The 24,403-nt window shown below is 36.8% G+C and overlaps 1 protein-coding gene across 1 annotated transcript in view; it reads right to left on the bottom strand.

The window, feature by feature from the left end:
• Positions 1-1,222: 1,222 nt before the first annotated feature.
• The window catches only part of LOC135224205 (protein Wnt-1-like), a 141,534-nt gene continuing 118,353 nt past the window's right edge, over positions 1,223-24,403 (bottom strand). The window contains exons 5-7 of the mRNA XM_064263064.1: positions 9,921-10,037; positions 3,789-4,011; positions 1,223-2,766 (exon numbers count right to left, since the gene is read on the bottom strand). Coding sequence (XP_064119134.1) covers positions 2,570-2,766; positions 3,789-4,011; positions 9,921-10,037 — 537 coding nt within the window. The 3' untranslated portion in view covers positions 1,223-2,569. The remainder of the gene's footprint in view (positions 2,767-3,788; positions 4,012-9,920; positions 10,038-24,403) is intronic.

Genomic DNA, 24,403 nt, shown 5'->3' on the forward strand with positions numbered 1-24,403 from the left:
AAATATCGATAAAAACTATACAAATGTATTGGATACTTTATAGCGTAGTTAATGAAACGAACGAATTTTTAAGTTCTCTTCTTGAAGGGAAAGGTGCGTGAACAAGGGAGGAGACCTAAAGATAAAAGCCATGAACAACTGTTATATATATATGTAGTCAGGACAGATTCTTTCAGCTTAAACGTTATCTTAGTGGATTACATTACAGGAATAAATGGATTACATTACAGCCTCTCTTTCCAGATGAGCGCAAGATTATCATTCAAAATAATAATAATAATAATAATAATCATGACTAAAGGAAATCCCTCTAAGAAAGTGTAATTGAATTGTATATTGTAAACCAAAAAAGAGAGAAATAAGCATTTGTAACCAACGTAAACATGTAACAAAGACACAACGAAGAAATGGAAGCGAGAGGAACGTAGTATGAGTAGGATAGTTACAAGAAACGATGATTGAAGCGCCGAGAAAAATGGAGTAGTTTTTGATATATGTAAAAGTAAGAAACGCAAGGTTCACTGATTCGTAATATGGACGGTTTAACCCTGAATTGAAAAAAAAGGATATATATCTTTGAAAAAAAAAATTGAAATAAACAGTTTCACTTATCAACTGATTCGCGAAACGGCATAGCACAAGTAACATCAAAATACCGGGGAGCATTTTAAAGTCACGCGAAGAGATCAGTAGTGATAAACTTAGAAACAGAAAAATAAAGACTTTTATGCATTTGAAGGATAAATGAAAAGGAGGCATCGTAGGAAAAATAGGGGACAAGAAGAACAGCAAAAAAAAAAAAAAAACAAAAAAAAAAAATCAGCATACAAAGAATAAATGCCCTTATAAAGCCATTAGTAGCGGGGAGGATTTTTTCAAATATTACAGCAAGTCAAACAAGCAACAGTTGCCTAATAGTACTACATTTGGCACCGCTGAATTTATTTTTGTCGAAAGGAGTTTGATTACGTAAGTGATTGAAATATAATATATATATATATATATATATATATATATATATATATATATATATATATATTATATAAGATAGATATATATAAATATAGTATATATGATATATAGATGCAGATATTATATATATATATATATATAGATATATCTATATATATATGCTATATATCTATACATATATATATAGATATATATATATATATATATATATATATATATATATATATATATATATATAATGTTATGTTTGTGTTGCTGCTTTAACTTACTTCCATTTTAGCTAATAGTTTTCTTCATCTTTCCACTAGGAAAAGAAACCGACAAGGATCCCCCTAAGACGAAGGCAACAATGAGAGAGAGAGAGAGAGAGAGAGAGAGAGAGAGAGAGAGAGAGAGAGAGAGAGAGAGAGAGATTCATTTGGTAATCTATTCAAACACTACAGCAGTATTTTTAGAAACGGTATTTCGGCTTTTTGTTTAAAAAATGGACAGCACCAACGGATGAACTTCCTCTGGTTGGTTTTGTATCTCTCTGACTCGGTCACTAGACCGCGGCAACCGAATCTTGCCAGTATATTTCCCAATACTTCCTTCTCTAAAAATAAAAAAAAAGAGAAATACAAACAAAATACATAAGATGGGGTAAACTTCCTCAAGTAGGACACTCTTTGGCATAAAATAGCCTAAGTTACAGACTTCCAAAGTCTGAGTGGATCACACTCACACCTCTCACGACCAACTGTTCAAAAAATATATATCATTTTATTATGTTTTTGGCACTGAAATATCCACATTCGTTCACATTTTGAGATTTTCGCAAACTGGCGTCGGTCGCCAGTGTTATTCCTTATGAAAATTTAGCACTCATTTTGTTTCTGAGAATTAACAGGGAAAAGGCTAGATGTATTTTGCCATTATGTCGAAACTGCATCGTATCCTCTCAATACGCCATTAGTGTAAATCAAGGATTTCGGTAACATTTGTTTTGGCATATTTACATCTCGTTATTTCTGTTCCGTTCGAATGGCTTGCTTTCGAGCATTCCACAAAAAAAAAAAAAAAAAAAGTAACTCGTTTTCATTTTTCCTCCGCTTAGCCGATAATCTTCGTACTTTTATTACACTTCAGTTATGGTGATTATACTCATGAGGACAAAAGCACAGATTTGACACTGAAGTTCAAGCTAAGAACTCAAGGAGAGTTAATCATTTTCTTGGGTTTCTCTTATATACAAAGTTCGTTCGCTGTCCATTTCCACGTAACTGTGAAGAGACCCTCTTTGGTTACATTTTTGCCCTCCTTTCCAGATTTTTAATCTATTCTTTCTTGAGTTGCTTCTACAACATGGGTCCTTTGGTCGGAGCTTTGTCCATCATTTTTTACCAGTGACCTAACATAATTATCAGCCTTGCGGTATTACTAAACCTTTGTAAAGAGCGATTTTTATTTCTTGCTACGTTCATATCATAAACACCAGCTGAGTAACCTCGCAAAAACACACCAGTATACCCAACTCCACAAGGATGCGTGTTACGAATATTGTCATCTTCACTGCACATGTTTTGCACGGGTAACGGGAATAAAAAGCGCGCGCGTTCTACGAGCAGATGTGAATAGTTTTCATGTACTTGCAAGTCTTGCATTTGACCTCGCAACACCACTGGAAGGTGCACGAACACCTCTCTTGCACCTCAACGACTCGCGTGTGGAACTCCCGCCCACAGCACATCAGGTCGCAGCCGTCGACGCCTATGCTGGTCTTGTTGCACTCTCGGCCAGAGGTGCCACGGATGCCTGAAAGAAGAAGAAATATGAGTTGGCCTATTTTTTTGTGGAGGAGGGGGCGTGGTTGTCGGGTGGGAGGGAGCGGGGTTGTCGAGACTCGGTAGTGGAGACTCTGGGGTTATTTGTTATATTTTCAGAGAACAAAAGCAAAATGGCAATATTTCTTGATCTGAAGTTCTAAGATTCAATTTCATACGATATTTAACATAATTTTCTTCTTCTGCTTACTTTTAACATTCCATATAAATGCTGTTTCCGCATTCAAAAAACGCAGATTGATAAATTATGATAAAAGTATTTTGTAGGTATTCAGTTTAATGAGTGTTTGTGCAAGAACGTTGGCTTTATGTTGGTAATCAATAATTAGATAATGAAAAGGCAGTATTTTCTACCAAGATCTGAAAATAACATGAAAATCTATACTTCATGACTAATTTAAAGCAATAGACAACAAACATGCTTAATATACAGGTAAAATTTGTTATTCAGAAGACACAAGTACTTCGATATTTTTTTTTTTTTTAGGAGATCGCCTGTAACTGCCTAAAAGTAAGTAAATATATATGTAAATATATAAATCTAGAAATAAGTAATAAGTTAAATGAACATTAAAATGTTCTGTTGGTTAAAAGAATTATGATACAACAGTCTTATCAACTTTACGACTCTTAAAATATTCCATGCAAAGTAGTTCTGAGATGGACTGTCTTCAGACAGTTTTTCTACTTTTGATAATATGAAATGGAGTAAAGCAACAAACTTCTTTTCAACTTCCTGTTCTATGAAGATATTGATCAGTCCTGTTTCATATATTATGGAATTTATAGGTATAAAGGCCCCAGTAATGCTAAATTTATATCCTCTCACGAAAAAATGATTGGCGCAAGGAATTTTCACAGAATTCACACAACACCTCACCCTTCCTATCTTTCTTATCTTCTTTACACACAATACATAACGCACGATAACAATATGAGCTCAAAATAAGTGGCCACTCTGCCAGTAATAGGCCGGGTGGGAAACAAACTCACCCAGTTTCCGATTCCTGACGCAGAAATCGGGCGAGTCCTCTAAGTAGACGAGATCCTTCTTGGTAGGCGGCTTGTGGTCCTGGTTGTAAGGCTTCAGGAGCTTGTAGTATTTCTTCTTCTTCTTCTTGCGGTTCTTCCTCCTCCTATTCCTCCGGCGGTCGTTGGGTGCCCTCGCGTTGCCGGCGTTCTTCAGCAGCACCCTGGAGGCCCCGTCGAAGCGGTCCTGCAAAAGAAGACGAAAGTGAGATTTTTTTTCTTTCTTTCTTTCTCAGCGAAGACCTAATGTCATGGAAGTCAATTGCATTACTGTCAACTGTTGATTTTCCTTTTATTGTCATGTTACAGTATGTAAGTGAAATCAGGGATTTCACGAAATCCCTATGTAATCTGTAAAATGAGCAACTCCTTTAGGAACATTTTAATCCCCGAGGCCGTGTTCAGTACTAACCCTGGGGGTTGGTGGGGCCATATGTGTTTTGCCGTATTTAGTACTATACTCTGTTTTTTTTCATCTGTCCATCCGCCTGTGGTGTTTTTGTATGGTAACACTGCGTCCCGGGCTTTAGATAGTTACATTCAGCTTAAATTCAACGATTATAATAATATCATATTTCGAATATTAACGGTATAATTCGCATACAGTAAATTATTAAAACACTTTTCAGTTGCAAATGTACACCTAGATATCTTTTTATTTACCTAAAACTTACAAATAGCGTAACTATCTAAAGCCCGGGACGCAGTGTTACCATACAAAAACACCACAGGCGGATGGACAGATGGGAAAAAACAGAGTATAGTCTCTATGTGGTGTAAAACCTGTTTCTCAGTGTTTAGTACCAGTCCCTGGGGTCAAATGCACTGAGTGACATTTGACCCCACCAGGGACTAGTACTAAACACATATATATATGTGTTTGTACGTGAACAAAAGGAAAACGAAAAAAATCAGTAGAAATTATATTTAAAACAAATGGCCAAAAATAGGATTTTCAACGCTTACTCAAAGGAGGCAGTTAACCCCTGCCTGAGATAACACAGCAGCCACAAATAACAGCCTGGGTATTTCAGTGATTAAAGAAAAAGGATATAAATATCCTGCCTAAAAATTCAGATATCAGCTTCACAGTAGTAATGAAAGGGCTAAATGCGTTTAATTATAGTAATATTTATTTGTACTTAGTTGCAAATCATATACCAGTAAAGCAAATTTTATATATATAATGTATCAAGTTATACAGCACACACACACGCACACACATATACATGTGATAATATATGTACGTGTGTGTATATATACGTATATATACAATATTTCATTATATTTCGTTATGAGAAAACATCCAAGTGAATCAAAAGATATTTCCTCAGAGTTATGGAAAGAAAATTACGAAAGGCTTATGCAACAAACTATTTCCCGAGCCCTGAAAGAAATCACGAGTTACGTTCAGGAAAATCTATTCATCCTGTGCTGTATAGATTTTAAACTAAGTAAAAGAAGCGTTTAGGAAATAGAAATAATACGGCAAAATTAGCGATTTCAAGGATATCCATAGATCGCGTTCGGTCATGTTCCGGGAAGCACGATACTACTAAGACTAATTTAGGGTCCTTGGCAAATGACAACATCGTTCCAGGTCGGACATATTTGAACCTTTGGTCGGGATTTTCGACCGAGACATCGTTCAGGGCGGTAGACGTATATCGGCCTTCTATTAACTGATCTCATTTTTTTTTTCTTTTCCTCAGTGAGTGGCGTATTCAATTCCTCCTTAATTTATCGTTGCGTAATTGGTCTTGAGAAGTTTTCGCGAGAATATAGTTTATTACGCGACGCGACTAGAGACAGTTGGCGCTTGAGATTTCTGTCAATTGTTGCCACTTCGTTGGTCAAGTTATTATAAACCACGGGCTTCTGCAAGGTAACACCGCAGCTCTACTATATATTATTGCCGATTTTGTATATTTCTTCTGGGGATTTTCGAATTTTGCTGCTTGTTTAGTCTCTTACTAATATTTGGCATTCATTATAACTATTTCTGTGGGCGTTTGCCCATAATGTGACGTGAGTAAACTTCCAAAATTGACAAGATTTAGATTGTTACGCACAGCTTTAAAGCTTTGTCTTTTTCAGGATGTTTTTGGTAGGAGTTTGAGTTCCTGTTCTAGGTTAAGCTTCTCGCATGGTAAAGCTGCTTTCTTTGGCAAAAGGTATGTGGGTTTTTTTTTGTGCCAAGTTTAGTTTTTAGTAATTTCGTCATAAATTTTCTTTGTCATAAATTTACCATTTTTAATTTGTTTCAAATTTACTTTTTTAATGCGCCATAATTTGCTTGAATTATTGTAATTAATTTACTGTCTTAATGTGTACATACTGTTCTTGAACGTATATACCTTATCCTCCACCTCTTTAGGGGCGGCGCCCCTGATGGGGTGGAGGAGCCACCCATGTTCTGCGTAGTAGGTCGTATGACCTACTACGCAGATTTCTTGGGTGGTTTAAGAAGCCGATTAATCAAAATAAGAATTTATTTTCAGGTGATAAGTGGAGACTTAGAATACTGCTTAATTTTCTTAAAGTTCAGATAGTTATTAGGTGTTTAAATGTGCTTGGCCACCTCCCACTCAGGTGTACAAAAGCTCCCCAGGGTTTGAGGAAATTAAGTGAGTTTGTGCCATCAAACGGCAATTTTCGCAACAAAAGTAAATTTATGACCAGGTCTGGGATCTTGGTATGTTTTACTTTAGAAATGTTATCTTCCTGAAAGTGTTTTGTGTGCGGTTATGTTAAGTCAGACAAGTTTTGGCGGTTATTCATAAAGGGTTTTGCCCGAATTTAGAGTTTTAAGCAGGAATAGAACTTGGTATCGCCTTTCTCTCACTTAAGATTTATGGTTATAGGGGCAATAGGAAGCTCCCTAGATGGTACGGGTCATTTTCGATATTAGGGCTTCCTAATCCAATAGCTTATCTTTGGAGAACCATCAAAACCATGCAAAATTTCCTCCCAGACAGAGATTATGTCCAGATTAATATTTGTACTTCTGCTGCTAGCGGACGGATTTGTTTTATTTAGTTTGTCAGTAACTCATACCTAGGAACTTTAGCTACTGTTAACAGACAACACGAGAGCAATTTTTTAAGTTGAAAGTATGGAAATTTTAAGCCGTGGATATTTTTTACGTAGAATAACTGGAATATCTGTTTACTTTGAGTGGGGTGTAGCCAAGTAAAGTTTGTCAGGCATGTTAGTTTTGATACTATTAGGTTTGTTACTCTATGAACATCGGCTATGAGTTTGTTACTCTATGAATACAGGCAATGAGTTTGTTACTCTATGAACATCGGCTATGAGTTTGTTACTCTATGAATACAGGCAATGAGTTTGTTACTCTATGAATACAGGCAATGTGTTGGTTACTCTATGAACATCGGCTATGAGTTTGTGACTCTATGAATACAGGCAATGAGTTTGTTACTCTATGAATAAAGGCAATGTGTTTGTTACTCTATGAACATCGGCTATGAGTTTGTTACTCAATGAATACAGGCAATGAGTTTGTTACTCTATGAATACAGGCAATGTGTTTGTTACTCTATGAACATCGGCTATGAGTTTGTTACTCTATGAATACAGGCTATGAGTTTGTTACTCTATGAATACAGGCAATGAGTTTGTTACTCCATGAATACAGGCAATGAGTTTGTTTCTTTATGGGCATAGGCCGTGAGTGTGTTAACCATAAGCTAAGCTACTTTCCATCACGGAAAAGTGCTTGTTTAACTTTTAACGCGCGTTTTCTTTATTTTCGGACGAGGGGTTTGTTGCACGTGTGGTGCGAGCGATGTGGCTGGTACCGGTGGGCAGTTGTTAAGCAGCTACTGGCTTCACTTCTCGAGGGTTTGGCTGCCTGTCTTATTTCGGTAATGCATTTTAAGTATCTATTATTATGGCGGTGATGAGGTAGTCTTCGATGTAGTGTGGTATTGTCGTGATCATGCAATGGTTTAAAGAACCAAAGAAATGAGATGCGTGAGAAGGCTTTGGTGACAGTTGATTACCTTTGGTACGTAGGTTTGTCTACACCTAAGAGGATTTCTGCACATGTTGCTGTATGTTAAGTTGAGTTGGAACTTCCTCCACCGAGACTGGTGTACTGTCAGTCATTTGTTTTGCAAATGTTTAGAGATCTCTCATGAGAGGAGGGCCAATTTTCCTAGTGAGAGATACAGCAAGCTGTATTTGTAGATTCTTGGATCTACCCGAATTTCAGCATGCTTTTCAAGACACAAATTCCCAGCAAGATACGTATCTGCATGGTTGGATGTTACCAAGAATCCAGGATTTGCTATTGTCATAAATGTAACTTTAAGTATTTGTGTTCACTAAGTATTAGGACTTACATTAATTATTGATAAATAAATTAATATCATAGTTTTAATCCACAAGGCTTTGTTGTACTAGGTTGTCCATGATACATTGAGAACTGAGATTATTATAAGAATGTAGTTATGAGATAAAGACCCGTATTAGTTGCCCCAGCGCTTGGCACGTATGCCGAAAGTCTATAAATCAACCAATCAAACCTAACCAGAGCTCACATTACACAACTTCGTTGCTTTATTTTAATGTTCAGCGGTTTCTTTAACTTTCACCCGAATTCTTGAAAGATCAAAAGTAACTTTTTAGGAATACGACTTGGGATCCAAGTTAGCTTAATTTTGAGTTCGGCAATTTTCTGAATAGTACATTCTCGAGTTATGTGCAAGTTTTGTTTGGTTTCTACGTATAGTGAATATTTTTAATGAAATCTGAAGCAGAGTAGCATTGTAAAGTAGAAATGTTTGCTATACAGCCTTAATCGCAATTATGGTATAAAATGTATAGGATAATCTTACCCAAGATAGTTAAAAGTTTTCAGTGGGTAATAACCTTTTTTGGGTATTGACTTAGATTGGAAGTGTGGTTTGGGTATTGGTTGTGATGACTCGAATGCCCTTTAATTTGTGGGACAAGGAGCTGAAATCTGACTCCATGCTAAGGAATAAATGTGCAGTACAAAGAACGCCGTTAAATGTACTGGGAGAAAAAAAATATAAATTACGTAATTTTACTACTTGAGAACTATGTGTGTTATTAGAACGTAAAACTATATATCAAATTTTTTCATGGAACTAGTACAAAGAAATTATTTCCATTCATTGGCAAGAAAATGTGATCATGTGATGATCCGCTACACTTCCATGGACAGTTGTTAAAGAGGGTGGAAAGTCAGATTGGAGAAAGAGAATATGAAGGGAGGCTGAGAAAAAGGAACGAAAGAGGTTGCACCTAAGAGCTTGACACCACTTGCTATTCATACATACAAAGAAAACGGCGTCTCTTCTATTCCTGTGAGCATTCTGTACCTGAGCATCAGGAAATTTGAATTTTGGTGTAACTTTTAAAATTTCACTATTTAAAAAAACAATCAAACAAACAAACAAACCCCAAAGGCACCTCTCCAGAACACGGCCTTTCAGAAAAACTAAGTATCACGGCTGTATCTTTTACTGTTATTGCCATCACCCACCAACCCCATACCATATCCCGTGAATGCCAAAAATCGATGTTAGTATCTCTGGAACGGCAGAACGGATTTCGATGAAATTTAGTACGATTAGAGATCTTTGTGGGAAACCTCTAAAGCCTAAATTTCATCCCAATCGGTTTAATATTTCCAGAGTTATAAAGGGGTAAAGTGGAGTTTTTGTGTACTCCAGGTGGTCGAGCTTGACTTATTGCCAACTACCGTGGTGGTTGATACTAACTGAAGATTGGAACGTGAGCCACAACAGTTCCCATCGCTCTCCACTTTTTCCGCTACGATAAAAAAAATACCGGAATACAAATCATTACTTAATCATTCTAGTGCTTCTGTTTTTCTCGCATAATCTATCGTAATTTGTAGCGTGAATCTCTACTACACTGTTTCCATACCAGAAGTTCACGCTCAACGTGGTTCGGAAGTCACCTAAAACCGTTGGTCCTGTCGCTGAATAAACCACTGGTTCCATGCAACGTAAAAACACCATACAAGCAAACTGTTTCCATACCCATTTTCTGGCAAATACCCATAGCATTTTGACTGACCTTGAGGGCGTCGCTCACTCTCCTGAAGTAAGGGAGTCTCCACCAGCAGGTTTTGACGGTGCAGGAGCCGGACATTCCGTGGCACTTGCATTCCTTCCTCATCTGGTCCTTCACGTGCTGCAAGAAGAATCAGTGTTGAGTTGCATGACAAATGAAACTGGTCAGTCATGTCCGCTGATCCTGGAGTTAGTAACTATGATTGGCAATGCAAAGAAGAACTTTTAATTTACAATGGAAATAAAACATTGCTTGTATTCATCTTATACTACAATTACAGTTTGATAACTATAACAATGATCTTAAAGAAAGAAGTGGTGATGATGATGCTGATGATGACTGGTAAAAATCATGTCTATTTATTTCGACTTGCAAGATAGAGAGGTTGATCAGGAAAGCATAATTCAAAACTTTATTAAACAGAGAGGATAGCATTAGTATATATCAATACGATCGCCTATCGGCGATGTTCTCTCATTTAATTAAATACTTTTATCAATAAGTCGCATAAGCCTGAGAGAATTATGGCCTATTGCCATATACTTGCGATGTGGGTCACGAATGTTCCATTGGCGAAAAACTAGGCCGACCGGTCTTATAGCTTACGACGAAAACTATAACAAAGAGCAGGGAGCTTCTGGAATGATTCGTGCATAGCAGCCAGTGGTTCGTGGACCATTCCCCTTATTTAGCTCTTGAGTTAATAAGATCGTTCTCCCACTCAGTTAGTTGGGAAGAAATTTCCTAAGATGTAATTAACAATTTTCCAGTCAGAAGCAAATGAGGCGGACGCGATCATTATGTCTCTCGGAGTATGCGCCCAGGGACGACAAAGAGAATTCGACACACTTCTTGGGTCGGGAGGTCCTACTACAAGCACGCATTGGGCGTTCTAAGCATCGTGAGTGAGAGGTCGATGAGATAGGTGTCAGTGGTGATAGAACGGAGGTAAATATCTGAGAGTGGAACTTTGTTTTGTGTAGGTTAATAATAATAATAATAATAATAATAATAATAATAATAATAATAATAATAATAATAATAATAATAATAATAACAACATATTGGGAAAAACTCTATCACGAGAGTATATATAATGTTCTAAGGAGTCCACAATAATAAAAAAAAATATTAAAAAGTTCGCGTATAATTTAATAACACTTTATAATAAAGTGATTTTAAATTATACACGAACTCTTAATATTTCATTATTATTGTGTACTCCTTAGAACAAAATAATGCTATAATAATAATAATATTACTGTAGAGCTCTAGAGCCTACATGTTAAAAAAAAAAAAAAAACACTGCTTGACCCACTTGCCAAAGACTGGTTTGGTTTGATTTGATTTGATTTATTTTGGCATTATGCCAAGCACTGGGGCAACTAAGGCCATTCAGCGATGAAACGGAAATTGACAGTAAAAGTTTTTAAAGGTGTAACAGGAGGAAAACCTCGCAGTTGCACTATGAATCAATTATTAGGAAGATGGTAGAAAGAGAACATGAACGAAGCTACAGTAAAAGGAATGAAAGTAGTTGCAGCTAGGGGCCGAAAGGACGCTGCTAAAAACCTTAAGTAATGCCGACATTGCACCGAATGAGGTACACTGACGGCACAAGACTGGTGAAAAAGCTTCTAATTTGAAAGACCAGAATTCAGCTTAATAATAATAATAATTTAATCAATTAATAAAATAATCAATTTAATAATTAATAATAATAATAGAAAACGATCAGACAAAGATCCTCTGGGACTATGGTATCAGAACGGATAGGGTGATACGTGCAAACAGACCAGACGTAACTTTGATTGACAAAGTCAAGAAGAAAGTATCACTCATTGATGTCGCAATACCATGGGACAACAGAGTTGAAGAGAAAGAGAGGGAAAAAATGGATAAGTATCAAGATCTGAAAATAGAAATAAGAAGGATATGGGATATGCCAGTGGAAATCGTACCCATAATCATAGGAGCACGAGGCACGTTCCCAAGATCCCTGAAAAGGAATCTAGAAAAACTAGAGGCTGAAGTAGCTCCAGGACTCATGCAGAAGTGTGTGATCCTAGAAACGGCGCGCACAGTAAGAAAAGTGATGGACTCCTAAGGAGGCAGGATGCAACCCGGAACCCCACACTATAAATACCACCCAGTCGAATTGGAGGACTGTGATAGAAAAAAAAAAAAAAAATAATAAGATAATGATGGAGATGATGACGATGATATTTGAGCTATTAATGATAATTACTATATTTTTTTATCTACAATTATTGAAGGTCGGTGGCTGTTAAATATGCCTACGTCCTGCCGAGTATGGGCCTGCTATGGTTTTAGATCCTTTCTCTTGGTTTAAAATTTTTTTTTCTTTTTTTCTATTTTTTTATTTTAATTCTATTTTGCCACAGAGAAAGGTTTTGTTGCTTTTTGTTACTTTTGTAAGACTTCATCATCAGCGTCTTACTGTGAATCCTTAACGACAACGTCAGCTAACTAAAGTTATTTCATGTGTAATACAGGGATTATTATTACCAGTACTGTTTGAGAGGGAGAAATTCAAACTTCAGAATATTTTCATTATACTATTATTATCATTATAATTTTATCATTAAGTTCAGTACGTTTTTTGTGTACAACATATGTATATGAATGCAACTTCAGTATATAATTATTTCAAGGTGATATGAACATCTTAATTCATTTGTTCCCTTACGCATCTATCAAGATATTTTCAAATCGGAATAGCGTCTCAGTGGCGTGACCGGTATGGTCTTGGCCTGCCACCTCGGTGGCCGCAAGTTCGATTCTCGGGCATTCCATTGAGGTGTGAGAAATGTGTATTAATGGCGGAAGGAGTTCACGCTCGACGTGGTTCGGAAGTCACGTAAAGCCGTTGGTCCCGTTGCTGAATAACCACTGTTTCCATGCAACGTAAAAACACCATACAAACAAACCAAATCGGCATAATTACATAGTAACTCAGAGATGTTTCTGGTGTCACATAATTTTACCAACATTTCCGAAGGAAATTTATACGTACAAACATCTTCATCGTTTTAACGTTTAAACTGCATATGTGCGCATTGTTTGCGTGAGGGCGAGCGTGTGAACTTCAGTGCGTATTTGTACGCGCGGGCGCGTGACAGATATGGGTCAGAATGGGAGAAGGAAGACGAACGCCAGGAGACGGGATGACGGATAGCAGAGGCAGTATTTGATACTCTGGCGCCGATGAAACGCCGATGACACAGTCCCTCTCATCTCAGGAGTCCCTACGCATGTCAGGAAAGCAACGAGAAGAAGAAGAAGAGAGAAGAGAGAAATCCTGTGCAAAAATTTATTTATTCATTAGAAATCAAGTTGGATTGGAAAAGAATCAATGAACAAGCGAGCATCGAGTGGCAGAGAGAGAGAGAGAGAGAGAGAGAGAGAGAGAGAGAGAGAGAGAGAGAGAGAGAGAGTTAGGGGCCAGTGACTCTAGCGTTGCAACCCCACATGAGCTAAGTTAATCAATCAGTCATCGGGGAAGTTTTCAATGCTATATTTAAATTTTACCTTTCCTCTATTTTTCATTGTTTTTGCATTTTATTTTTCTTAATAGGAATAGAAATTTTCAGATTCTTCACAGTGAATTATAAAGCATATGAATGTATTTCGTATATTTTTTTTTCATGATAAATAAATGTATTTCGTATATTTTTTTCATAATAAATAAATGTATTTCTAGTTTTTTCGTGTTTTTCCTTGATATGAACAGAAAGAGAACAGATTCTTCCAGGTGAATTTCAGAGGATTTAATGTGTTTATTTTATGTCGTGATTTGCTTCCATTGTAAATAAATGCATTTCTAGACCTAATTTTTTGCACTCTATGTCACCACGTCCCAATCATGACAAAGTTTCATCATGAAGAAATTCCTTCAAAAAGTTTTAGATAACGGAAAGGGGTTGAAATTTTTAATTCGGATCAAAATCAAGAGCCATAAACGCGAATGTATTTTTCAGTGTTAGACGCAGGTGCAATTGTTAAGTGTCATGAAGTTTGATTGACAACATAATTCTCCCGGTCACTTTGAAGTTTGAAGTTTAGGCGGTGGTTTTGCGAGGTCACTTAGCAAACTGTAGTTTAGTTTTTTTAAGTGCAAAGGTCGACGAGTTGGGCAGCCTAATGCCCTTTTGTAGCCCTGCTCCGCGAAAAAAAAAGACTAAAAAAGAACAGTTGGGAAGAAGGGTTATAGAACTATGTAAGCTATATATCTAAACGAAATCTCCTTTCAGTTATGCATTAATAAACTCAATTAGATACCTAAGAAATGCTATAGGCTAAAGTGATATGAAAATCTGTAGAGTACAATTACGAGTTCATGAAGTGAGGTAACTTATGATGCCAAGTATTAGACAAAAAATACCAGTCACAAATGGAAACTCACTTCGTCTAAAATATATACAGAGTTCTCTCATATGTTCCTGTCTTGAAAACTTAAATAGTTCTATTTGAGAGAAGAAAATATATATGCTAAAAGATATTCGTTGGCCTCCCACTGGACTAAGACGCACTTGTCTCAAAACTGAGACATCATAATATTTTCGAGAGATGAACAAATGAGAGAGCTCTGTATATATATTTCAGACGAAGGGAATGTTTCAAGTCTCTCTCGGTATTGTAGTTTTAAGAATCCTTATCAGTTCCGTGAAATCGCACCAAAGGTTATGATGGTTTTTGTCGTTTTCATCACATTTTAATGAGCTGTACGCATACTGGGATAGGAACTTCATGAGACGTATAGGGTTCTTCTCTCTCTCACAAACACACACACGCGCGCACACATTCCTTTTCCTCCGTTTCTTTGCATAGAGAGCACTGACAGAACGAATTGTGATGAAGACATACCGTGATAGTTTTGTCTTCAATATTCCACCCCAAATATAGAAGAGGATGCTGGGAAATACTGAATAAAAATTACAAGTGATGATTTTCTTTAATGTTCCAAAAATCAAGCAGTGAAAAATAGATTAAATATCAATAAAAGAACCAGTGGGGAAAAAACGCAGCATCATGATGAAACAAACAGAAACTGACGCAAACAACAAAAGGGAGAGGCGCAAAAAAAAAAAAAAAAAAAAAAAAAACTGCTAAAAGTTCCAGGTTCCAGACTCTTGATTCAGCGTTGGGGAAGAGGTCATGGATTGTATGTGGGCGCGGTCATTTTGCGAGATGAAAAACATTGCCTCATAAAGATGCAAAGAGTGTGGAGGATATAAACGACTGGGAGATCGGCATTAGTGAGAGAGAGAGAGAGAGAGAGAGAGAGAGAGAGAGAGAAAAGGTGGCTACTCGGTTATGGTATGTTCATTCTCATTGGCCTGATAGATCTAGTAGATTCGGAACCTGACTTCTGTTAGTGAGAATAGGCCAGCTAGAGTGCACAGATGTAGAACCTGATTCTAGTCGATGTAAATATGCCAGGAAGACTACTTAGATGCAGAACCTGATTGTGGCCGGTGTAAACAGGCTAGTAAGACTGTTTAAACACAGAACCTGATTCCCCCCAGTGTTAACAGGCCAGAAAAACTGCTTAGATGCAGAACCTGATTGTGGCCAGTGTAAACAGGCTAGAAAGACTGTTTAAACACAGAACCCGATTCCTGTCGGTGTAAACAGGCTAGAAAGACTGTTTAAACACAGAACCTGATTCCTGTCGGTGTAAACAGGCCGGAAAGACTGCTTAGATGCAGAACCTGCATCCTGTCAGGTAAACAGACTAAGACGACCCATAGATGCAGAACCGGATTTCTGTTAGTGTAAACAGGCCAACTGGATTGTCTAGACGCGCAACCTGATTTATGTCAATATAAACAGTCCAGCTAGACTGTTTAAATGCATAACCTGATCCTTTTCAGTGTAAATGAGACGTCTAGATTGCTTGGATCGTGCCCTGGGCATGTGAGTCATAATGGGAAATCGTTTGAACCTGTTGAGGTTAAAGAGTTCACTAGAGCCATGAATTATTATGGTCTACTGGACCCCGTTTGATTGGTGGTAGTTCTCTTTCTTTATCGATAATCGGTCTGTCTACCCAGATTACTATCTGTTCGCTTATCAGTTATTGATCTACCTCGTTCGTCTTTTATCCTTGTATCAGTCTCAGCATTCATTTCTATATCACTTGATTTATCTTTAACCTTTTTTGAAATATTAATACTATTCCTCTTCATTTTTCTGCATCTATCTTTCCGTCGGTTTGTCGCTAAATCAGGCTTTCCATTGTGTACCAACATAGCGCATTTTCACATGAAGAAAAATAGCTGGGTACAATACCGCCATGAGTAGGTGAAATGTTGGAGATTCCAAGAAAACGCTCTCTCTCTCTTTCTCTCTCCGTGCGTGCGTGTGTATGTGTGTGTGTAAGTCTGTAAAAGGGTGATTTCACCTTCCTCCTCGCTGCCTCGTCCGCGTGATATCTCCATCTACGATCTTCCTTATTGAAATCTCCCAACGATTTTTTTTTTCTTTTCCAGTTCCATTGAACCTCCTGCTGAGCAGAGCTTCGGGGGGTTCTTTCTCGAGGTGGGTCGAAGGAGAGAGAGAATTCATCGGGTTTAGTAAGATGTTCTTTCTTCTCCTTTCCTCCGTTACTCTTCTCTTTATTCACTGGAACCAGACGCACTGACGTCGGGAAAAGGGAAGTGTGACAATCGGAAGCGAGAGAGGACTTGGAACGCGGAATAACCTCCGTCTGTGAATGACCCCGGAAGTCATCGAGGCTGGTGCGATTAACTCATATTGGGTAAGACGACGATGGCGGAGAGGAGATAAGAGCCGAGGGAGAAAGGGAGAAGGAAGAAAGAGATTATTAAAGCACCGATGACTTCTTCACTACAAACGCACCATCAGAGACATTAACGCTCCGACGAGACTAATCAAACGCTGCAAAGGACATCTCAATTCAACCCGGGGATCGAAGAGAAAAGGCAAAAAAAAAAAAAAAAAAAAAAAAAAAAAAATCCACGCATTTGCCGCCCGCCTACCAAACTGGGGAGATATTCGCTCTAAAAGAGGTTTCAGAACAGAGAACCGGTCCTCGGCGGTCATTATTATTAAGAGTGTACGCTCGCTATCGGAAGGCAGATCTAGCCCCCATCAGATTTCGAGCTGAAACTGAATCGTATCATGCATTCCTTCCGCTCCGCTCGGCTCAAGCCCAGACTCACACAAATACTCTCGGTTCTTTTTCTTTCTTTTTTTTTTCGCCTCCTCCTCTTCCTCCTCCTTCTTCTTCTTCTTGTAATCTGGTCGCTAAGAGCTGCTCTCCCCTTATTTCACGAGGCTCGGCGGCTAGGGAAAAGCCTTCTAATAAGCATTATCAACTCGGATAATGGCATATATTTCAGCCAACAGGTGCGCTAAAACGAGTCTATCAGACGCCATGGATGCCAACACAAGTGATGTAAGATACACTTTTCAAGCATGAGTTATCCAATATGTAAAGGCAAAAAGAGTAAACACATTATGAACAAAGTTATGAATATCACATGAATGGCTGTTAGACAGCTTATCGCGAGATCTGTCTAGAGAAAATGACTGTCTTCCATTTATTTGGTTGTCAACCTGGAACATAATAGAGCAATAAATCTCTCTTTGTTGGCAGCGTTGCTCCATTGCGCCTGCGCACCACTAATCGCACGCTAAAGTAGGCAACTACTCTTCCCCTGCCCTCCATCAACTCTTTAGGTAGTTTATCATGCGTAAGAAAGGACATTCTATCGAATGCAAACGCATCAATTGCACGGTTACAATGTAGGATTTCCCTCTACGTGTTTCGGATGGAGGGGCCCGGGGAAGGGCAGGTAAGTTCAAGTCTCCTACCTGGATTTCTTCTCTCCTTGTTACCTTACCAAAATGTTTCACGGAACGGAATATTTTCCAGCTTCGTCCCTCTTCATAAAATAAATACTTCTGTTTCGCCGTTATTTTTCGTAGCGTAAAAGGCTCACAATTCGAGAAAAAAAAAATACTCTGACTTCGAAGTTACGAAATTCTGAAAGAAATTCGCTCTCATGCCACCGAGAGGTGAACGCTGTGTAATAAAGGCCCCAAAAATACCTAACCCATCAGACGAGTGAATGAAGTCATTGGAAGGCAAGGCTGGTCAGGACCCCTACAGCGCGCGGTCAGAGGTCAAGCCATACTGATAACAAATGAGTTGTAATATTCTATCCAAGCAGCAATACGAGGTTTACTGGGGTTCCCTTTCGCCATAGTTAGGTATTAGAGATGGTCGGAGAGGAGCCGAGGGCGTGATCCTTAACCTAAAATGTACCAAATTATCTGGACTCTGAAGCTGTTGTTAAGCGCTAGTGTCGGTTGGTGCGTAGCCCGAGAGAGTAATAAAGTCGAATGAATCCTCAATATAGTCTTTTGGTCGTATTGACCAATTCTTTGCGTTTTAATGTCCACAAAGTCAACTTCTCTGTATCCTTATAGTACTGCTGGAAATCCTTTAAACTGAAAGCCTTCGAATCCGATAAGGGAAAAAATGTGAAATTTTAAGCAAGCTAGTTAGATCACTGGAGTTAGTGCTAACATTTATATTGCGAAGAAAGACAACCGTTTCCCTCAGCGCATCGCAGATACTGTTGTCGTATTCGGTTACATATTGTTTTCTGTAGCCAAAATAAGGACGTCATCGTACCATAGCGATGGAATATTAAGGGATTTTCGCTTTATAGGCTGAAATAAATCGACCACTATTTGCATTTCAGAAATGCCAACCTCTCGATTCCTCTGTTAGCGAAAGTTTGATCTACACGAGGAATTTGAAAGGGTGTCCGTCTGAGAGCAGTGATGTAGCCGACTTTCAAGGACTGAATTTTGTTTCTTATTAAGTGTGCATGACCGTTCAATTTGTTGTTTAATTTGTTCTTATATTCAGAATATAATAGTACTTTATGAAGTACAAGCCTGATCTGCACACATTATTGTTTTAGATTAGATAATCATTTTAGAACTTAAATTGCAAATATTTACCCAACAAAATTATCCGTACATGACTTTAGTCAAAGCTGTTGGTTGAATATTATCAAGAAATTTCTGTTGCATATGACAGGCAGAAAAACAATCAATAATCCAATATAGTAAAAAAAAAAAAAAATCCCAGTATTGTATGAAACGTAACTATATTTATTTTCATACAACGGCACAGAGCAGTTTAAAATACTTGGCGTTCTCTTACAACATAGATAGACAAACAGATAGGCAGATAGATAGATTATACACTAAAAGGCCACAAAAAAGAATTTATCTCCGGAATCAGTATTTACCGAAGCAAACCATTTTATCTCTAGTCTGTTGTATCTCTCCGGCCCAATCAAGATTGCGTCTTCATATACACCAGCTAGATATCTCAGGTCCGAGGCCGCGTTGTAAATCACGCGTCTAAATTTCATTAACTCATGTCTTTACACGCGTAAAACATCTGTTTAATGCGAGAGAAAACTGACCGACCGACTATGCTATCGCCCATCATACCTGACAGAAACATCATAGCGCCTGAGTAAAGATCCCGCCCTTCCCGCATCTACATAATCATATAATGTTGGAACACGACTGCAACTCCCTCGAACATCCCCGCGGCCGTCCAGGCTTCATAAACATACGACTGTGGTTTACTGCCAGTTCCTCTTTGGATAACTCCTCTTCGTTCTTCGGGGTTTCCTGCTCGGTTTGGCTGCGAGCAACGTTTAGGGATACGGGTGTTTTTCATGCGTTCGTTTGCTTGCTAATTGAGGCAGGAGAAATGCGCCTATCTCATCAGAGGAACTTTATATACAGGTGCATAATTAATCCTTACCCAGCCCAACCAATTAGGAAGGAAGGAATTGTTTTTTTTATCTAGTAAGAGTCCTTCGGAAGCCAGAGACGATTTTTCGTAAGACGGTGTCTGTTTATTACGGCCTAAGACTAAATGATGTTGCCAGGTTACCTGACCACGCCGACTATATTGACAATTCTGTTTCCGTAGATATTTTTATAAAAATTGTTTCATCAAAACCTCGTTCCTTTGTTCATTTTACGCTTAAGTACACCAAGTGGCCTCCAGAATTTTACCAGTTGATTTGTTTATATTTTGGGTTTTCTTGGCTCCTCATATTTTGCTTAAGTAATTTGGAGAGCGGAAATTCTAGCAGTTGTGAAAATAGCCTCCCTATATGGAGGAGAAGGGTTCGATTCCCAGAGGAGGTAAAGCGGTCCAGATAGGTTCTATATAACCTCCACTGCATCTCTGTTGACCTAACCTAGGAATTATCTCGATGGTTTTAGTTGAATGTGGTTGATTGTTACCAGAGTGGAAAAGGGTGCTGGGCTAGCAGCCTCATCTCACAAGACATTTTATAAGATCTGAAGGTTAATCATTTCTTGATTCCCCACCCACTTCAGAAAATGGCATTTGATATATCTATATATAACTATATATGATATATATATCTATATATATTAGAATATATATATATATAATATAGATATATAGATATACATATATAAGAATTCACTAAATAACGATAAACTCTTCATAGTTATCATAATCATTTCATGAACATAATAATTAGTCATCAAGACTTATCGTTCTGAAGACGGTGTGACTTTTCAAATGACAGAACAAATATCCAACGTGATTCTAGAGAATGAATCATTTCAGTACATAATCCTTGACTTTGTAACTAATTGACAGTTCTCCGCAAGCACAGGATACTACTTTGTGTCAAAAAAGGAGATGGAGTAATATAATAAAATAAATAATAATAATAACTAATAATAATAATAATAATAATAATAATAAATAATAATAATAATAATAGAATAATAATTAATCAATAAAATAATAATTAATTAAATTATTAATTTAATTAATCAAATTAATTAGTAAAATTAATTAATTATTATTATTATTATGATTATGATTATATGATATTATTATTATTATTATTATTAATTATTATTATTATTAGGTTATTAGTATATTATTATTATTTATTATTATTATTAGGTTGATGAAACCTATTCTTATGGAACAAGCTCACAAGGGCCATTGACTTGAAATTCAAGCTCCCAAAGAATATGATGTTCATTAGGAAGTACCAGATGAGGCTGGAATTTGCACAGTTTACCAGAAACCGAATTTATTTTGTTGTGAGAGATCGAGTCTCTTATAGCATTTTTTCATCATTTTTTTCATCGTCATGTAAATCGTCATAAATAGTATCACCAACGCCACATTTAATCACTATCATATCCAGTTGTTATCTTACTATCCATATCATCACCATCATCTCTGGGTTACCATCTGGCTAGAAAGCAAACATCTTTGGTTTCATCTCCATACTCATCATTATTATCAACTTTAATCCCATCATCATCATCATCATCATCATTAATCCTATCATCTTCTTCATCGTCATCATCACCATCGCCGTTTAACCCTCCCGCAGTTCTCCGTCCAAGTGACGTTCGGACTCCCCGCGTGGCTCTGACTTGAGCTTCGTGGGTGGCATGTGTTGGTGGCAGTAATGAGTTCTAACACAGTGGTATTTTCTTCCTCTGTCATCTAATAACTGAATAGCTCGATCTCATGCTATGATAAGGAATTTTATTCTATTTTATTATTTCCATCTTGATAACAATCAAGTATAAATGGTCTACTCTAATTAATGGTAACTTTGATAATGGCGTTCAATTCAGCGCTGTTGACCATTTGGCTAGATTATTTGATACATGTTTACCAAGATTTTGTTCGTTGTTAGCAACGACATTAGTCTACGTTCGTGCGACCTAGATTCAATCTTTTTATACTCGTATATTCTTAATTTTTGAAACTGTTAAAAATAAAACACTGAAATATTAGTGTGGAATTCCAGAGAGAATTCCAAGATTCATCGAATCGCAAAGCTTAGCGAATTCTCGCGAGAATTCGGGTCAACCAAACTAAATAAAACAGTAGTAATTAGAGAACATGCGTGATCTGGATAAAGGGAACGAGATAATATAAAAGCAATAGCAAAGCATAAAGCAGAGGCAATAAGTTGATTATTGATTGCTTTCGACCGCTGTCTAGACACAGCTACGATGACACAGCACCTGGTCCTTAGACAATGGGGACGTGGTGGCCTTTGCTTTTGATAAATGATATCGATAAGGTATTCACCTTTAACGTTACTTAATTTATAGACATGAATACGATCCCATCTGGGTATCATGTATAGCTATGAGTTACGGCTACGAAGGAATCTACACGCACGACCCAACATAAGTGTGCAAGCACTAATGCACAATATATATATATATATATATATATATATATATATATATATATATATATCCTATGCAGTTAGCCTAACCAGGTGAAGCCTTGTGTACATAACAATTATACTCAGGTTCCAACATTCCTTTTATGACATGTAAGGCCTGGTTGGCAGCTGTCTTGCCTTTCAATTCAAAGACCTGGATTCGATCCTGATGTGAGTCAGAAATTTATATATATATATATATATATATATATATATATATATATATATATATATAGATATATATATATATATATATATATATATATATATATATATATATATATATACTATATATATATATATATATATATATATATATATATATATATCTATCTATAATCTATATTATATATCTATATTATATATATATTTAATAAAAAAATAAAAAATAAAATATATATATAGTATAATATATATTAGATATCTATTATAATAGATATATATGTATATATATATAGATATATATATATATATATATATATATATCTATATATATATTATATATCTATATATATATATATATATATATATATATATATATTATATATATATCTATATATATATATCTATATATATATATATATATATATATATATAATATATATATAGATATATATATATATATATATATATATATATATGGTAAGAATATTGGTGGTCTGTCCTGTTAATAGTCTATAATACTACTGCAATTTGCTATGAATGCAAAGCCTTCTTTACCGAAAGTATTAATAAGAAAAGTTGAATCTATATATCTCCAATGGTGAACAAACAATAACGGTAACTACCACATGGCAGGAAAACCCGGGATATAAAAAAAAGATAAAAAAGAGAGAAATATATCGCATAAAAAGCTGTAATTGACAATTGGGAACTGAAACTGACGAAGGAATAAAAGAACACTCTGAGCTGCTCTTGGACCACCGGTGTTGACAGTTAAATGTCGGAAACCCTTATCCTAGCAACATCCTTTTGAGGAAGACCGACTGAAAGAGACTGTTTGCGACTTATTCCATTCTTATCAAAAACGATTTTTCATGAGGGGCTCAGAGTATTTTTCAGAATAGTCGTTATCTTGACGGGAGCTGACAAGGGGCTGTCTGGCAACCTTTTGTTTCGCGTCTCCGACACCAGATGTCACCCGTATTTGCAGCATGGCGGATACGGTCAAGCGTTTGTTAGGTGTTAATCAGATCGTCCTAATGGCTGTGATAAGTGCAAATGCAACGACTAGGGTGGGAATTTTATCGCTAGTTTTATTGTCATTATTCCCGTGGAATTGGCCAGTAAACCGAACATATTGACGATAAAGTTGTAAGATACACGAAACTCAGTTAAAAGAGAGTTCATTCGGTTCGTCAGAAGGAACTCAGACTTCGGCTTAAATGTTTCTGAAAATGCCTATGAAGGAATTGTTTTAACATTCCTCCCCCTCAAATACTTATATGATGCATCGACGCATACCCATATTATTGAATCTTAATTAATGTTTCCTTAAAGAAACAAATAAACGCAAGAACTTGAATCTTATTATGTCGACCTCTCCATAACCAGCTTCAGTGGCGAAACCTCTATCGTTTTTTCTGCTTAAGTTGATTATTTTTCACTGTTTTATTTCTGAAGTACTTTATAAATACTCTTTCCGTTCTATAAATTTTTTTTGACAATTACTATATAGCACTGACTTTTACCGCATGTGCTGCATTATATACTTTCTTGTAAACGTATTAACGTTGATAATTATTCTATGTCAGTTCATTTCGAATGAACATTTTTACCAGCTGAGAAAATCAAGATACTAACCTAATAAATGTAAAGACTGCTCTGTCGCAGCTGAAGTTTCATTTCATAAAGCCGTTGATTTGTGAATTGAAATTGGAAAAAAAAAAAAAACTTAAATTCACATACAGTGTAAACGCCATCGACTAATTATGAACTTCATTGAAGCATTTTACGCTTTTAAGGTTTTATTATCCCGGGGCAAAGGTGTTCTCAGTAATACATGGGCACAGTAATCCACTAAACACTATTGTGACTCCAGTCTAGTACCGTTCAAAATCTAGAAATCGTGAAGTTTGGTGTTTTGGCGAAGTTTACGCCATTGCTATATTTGCAAAATTGACAAACATTGTAGTTTTACCTACGTAA

The sequence above is a fragment of the Macrobrachium nipponense genome, chromosome 20 (assembly GCF_015104395.2).
Source record: "Macrobrachium nipponense isolate FS-2020 chromosome 20, ASM1510439v2, whole genome shotgun sequence".
Lineage (NCBI taxonomy): Eukaryota > Metazoa > Arthropoda > Malacostraca > Decapoda > Palaemonidae > Macrobrachium > Macrobrachium nipponense.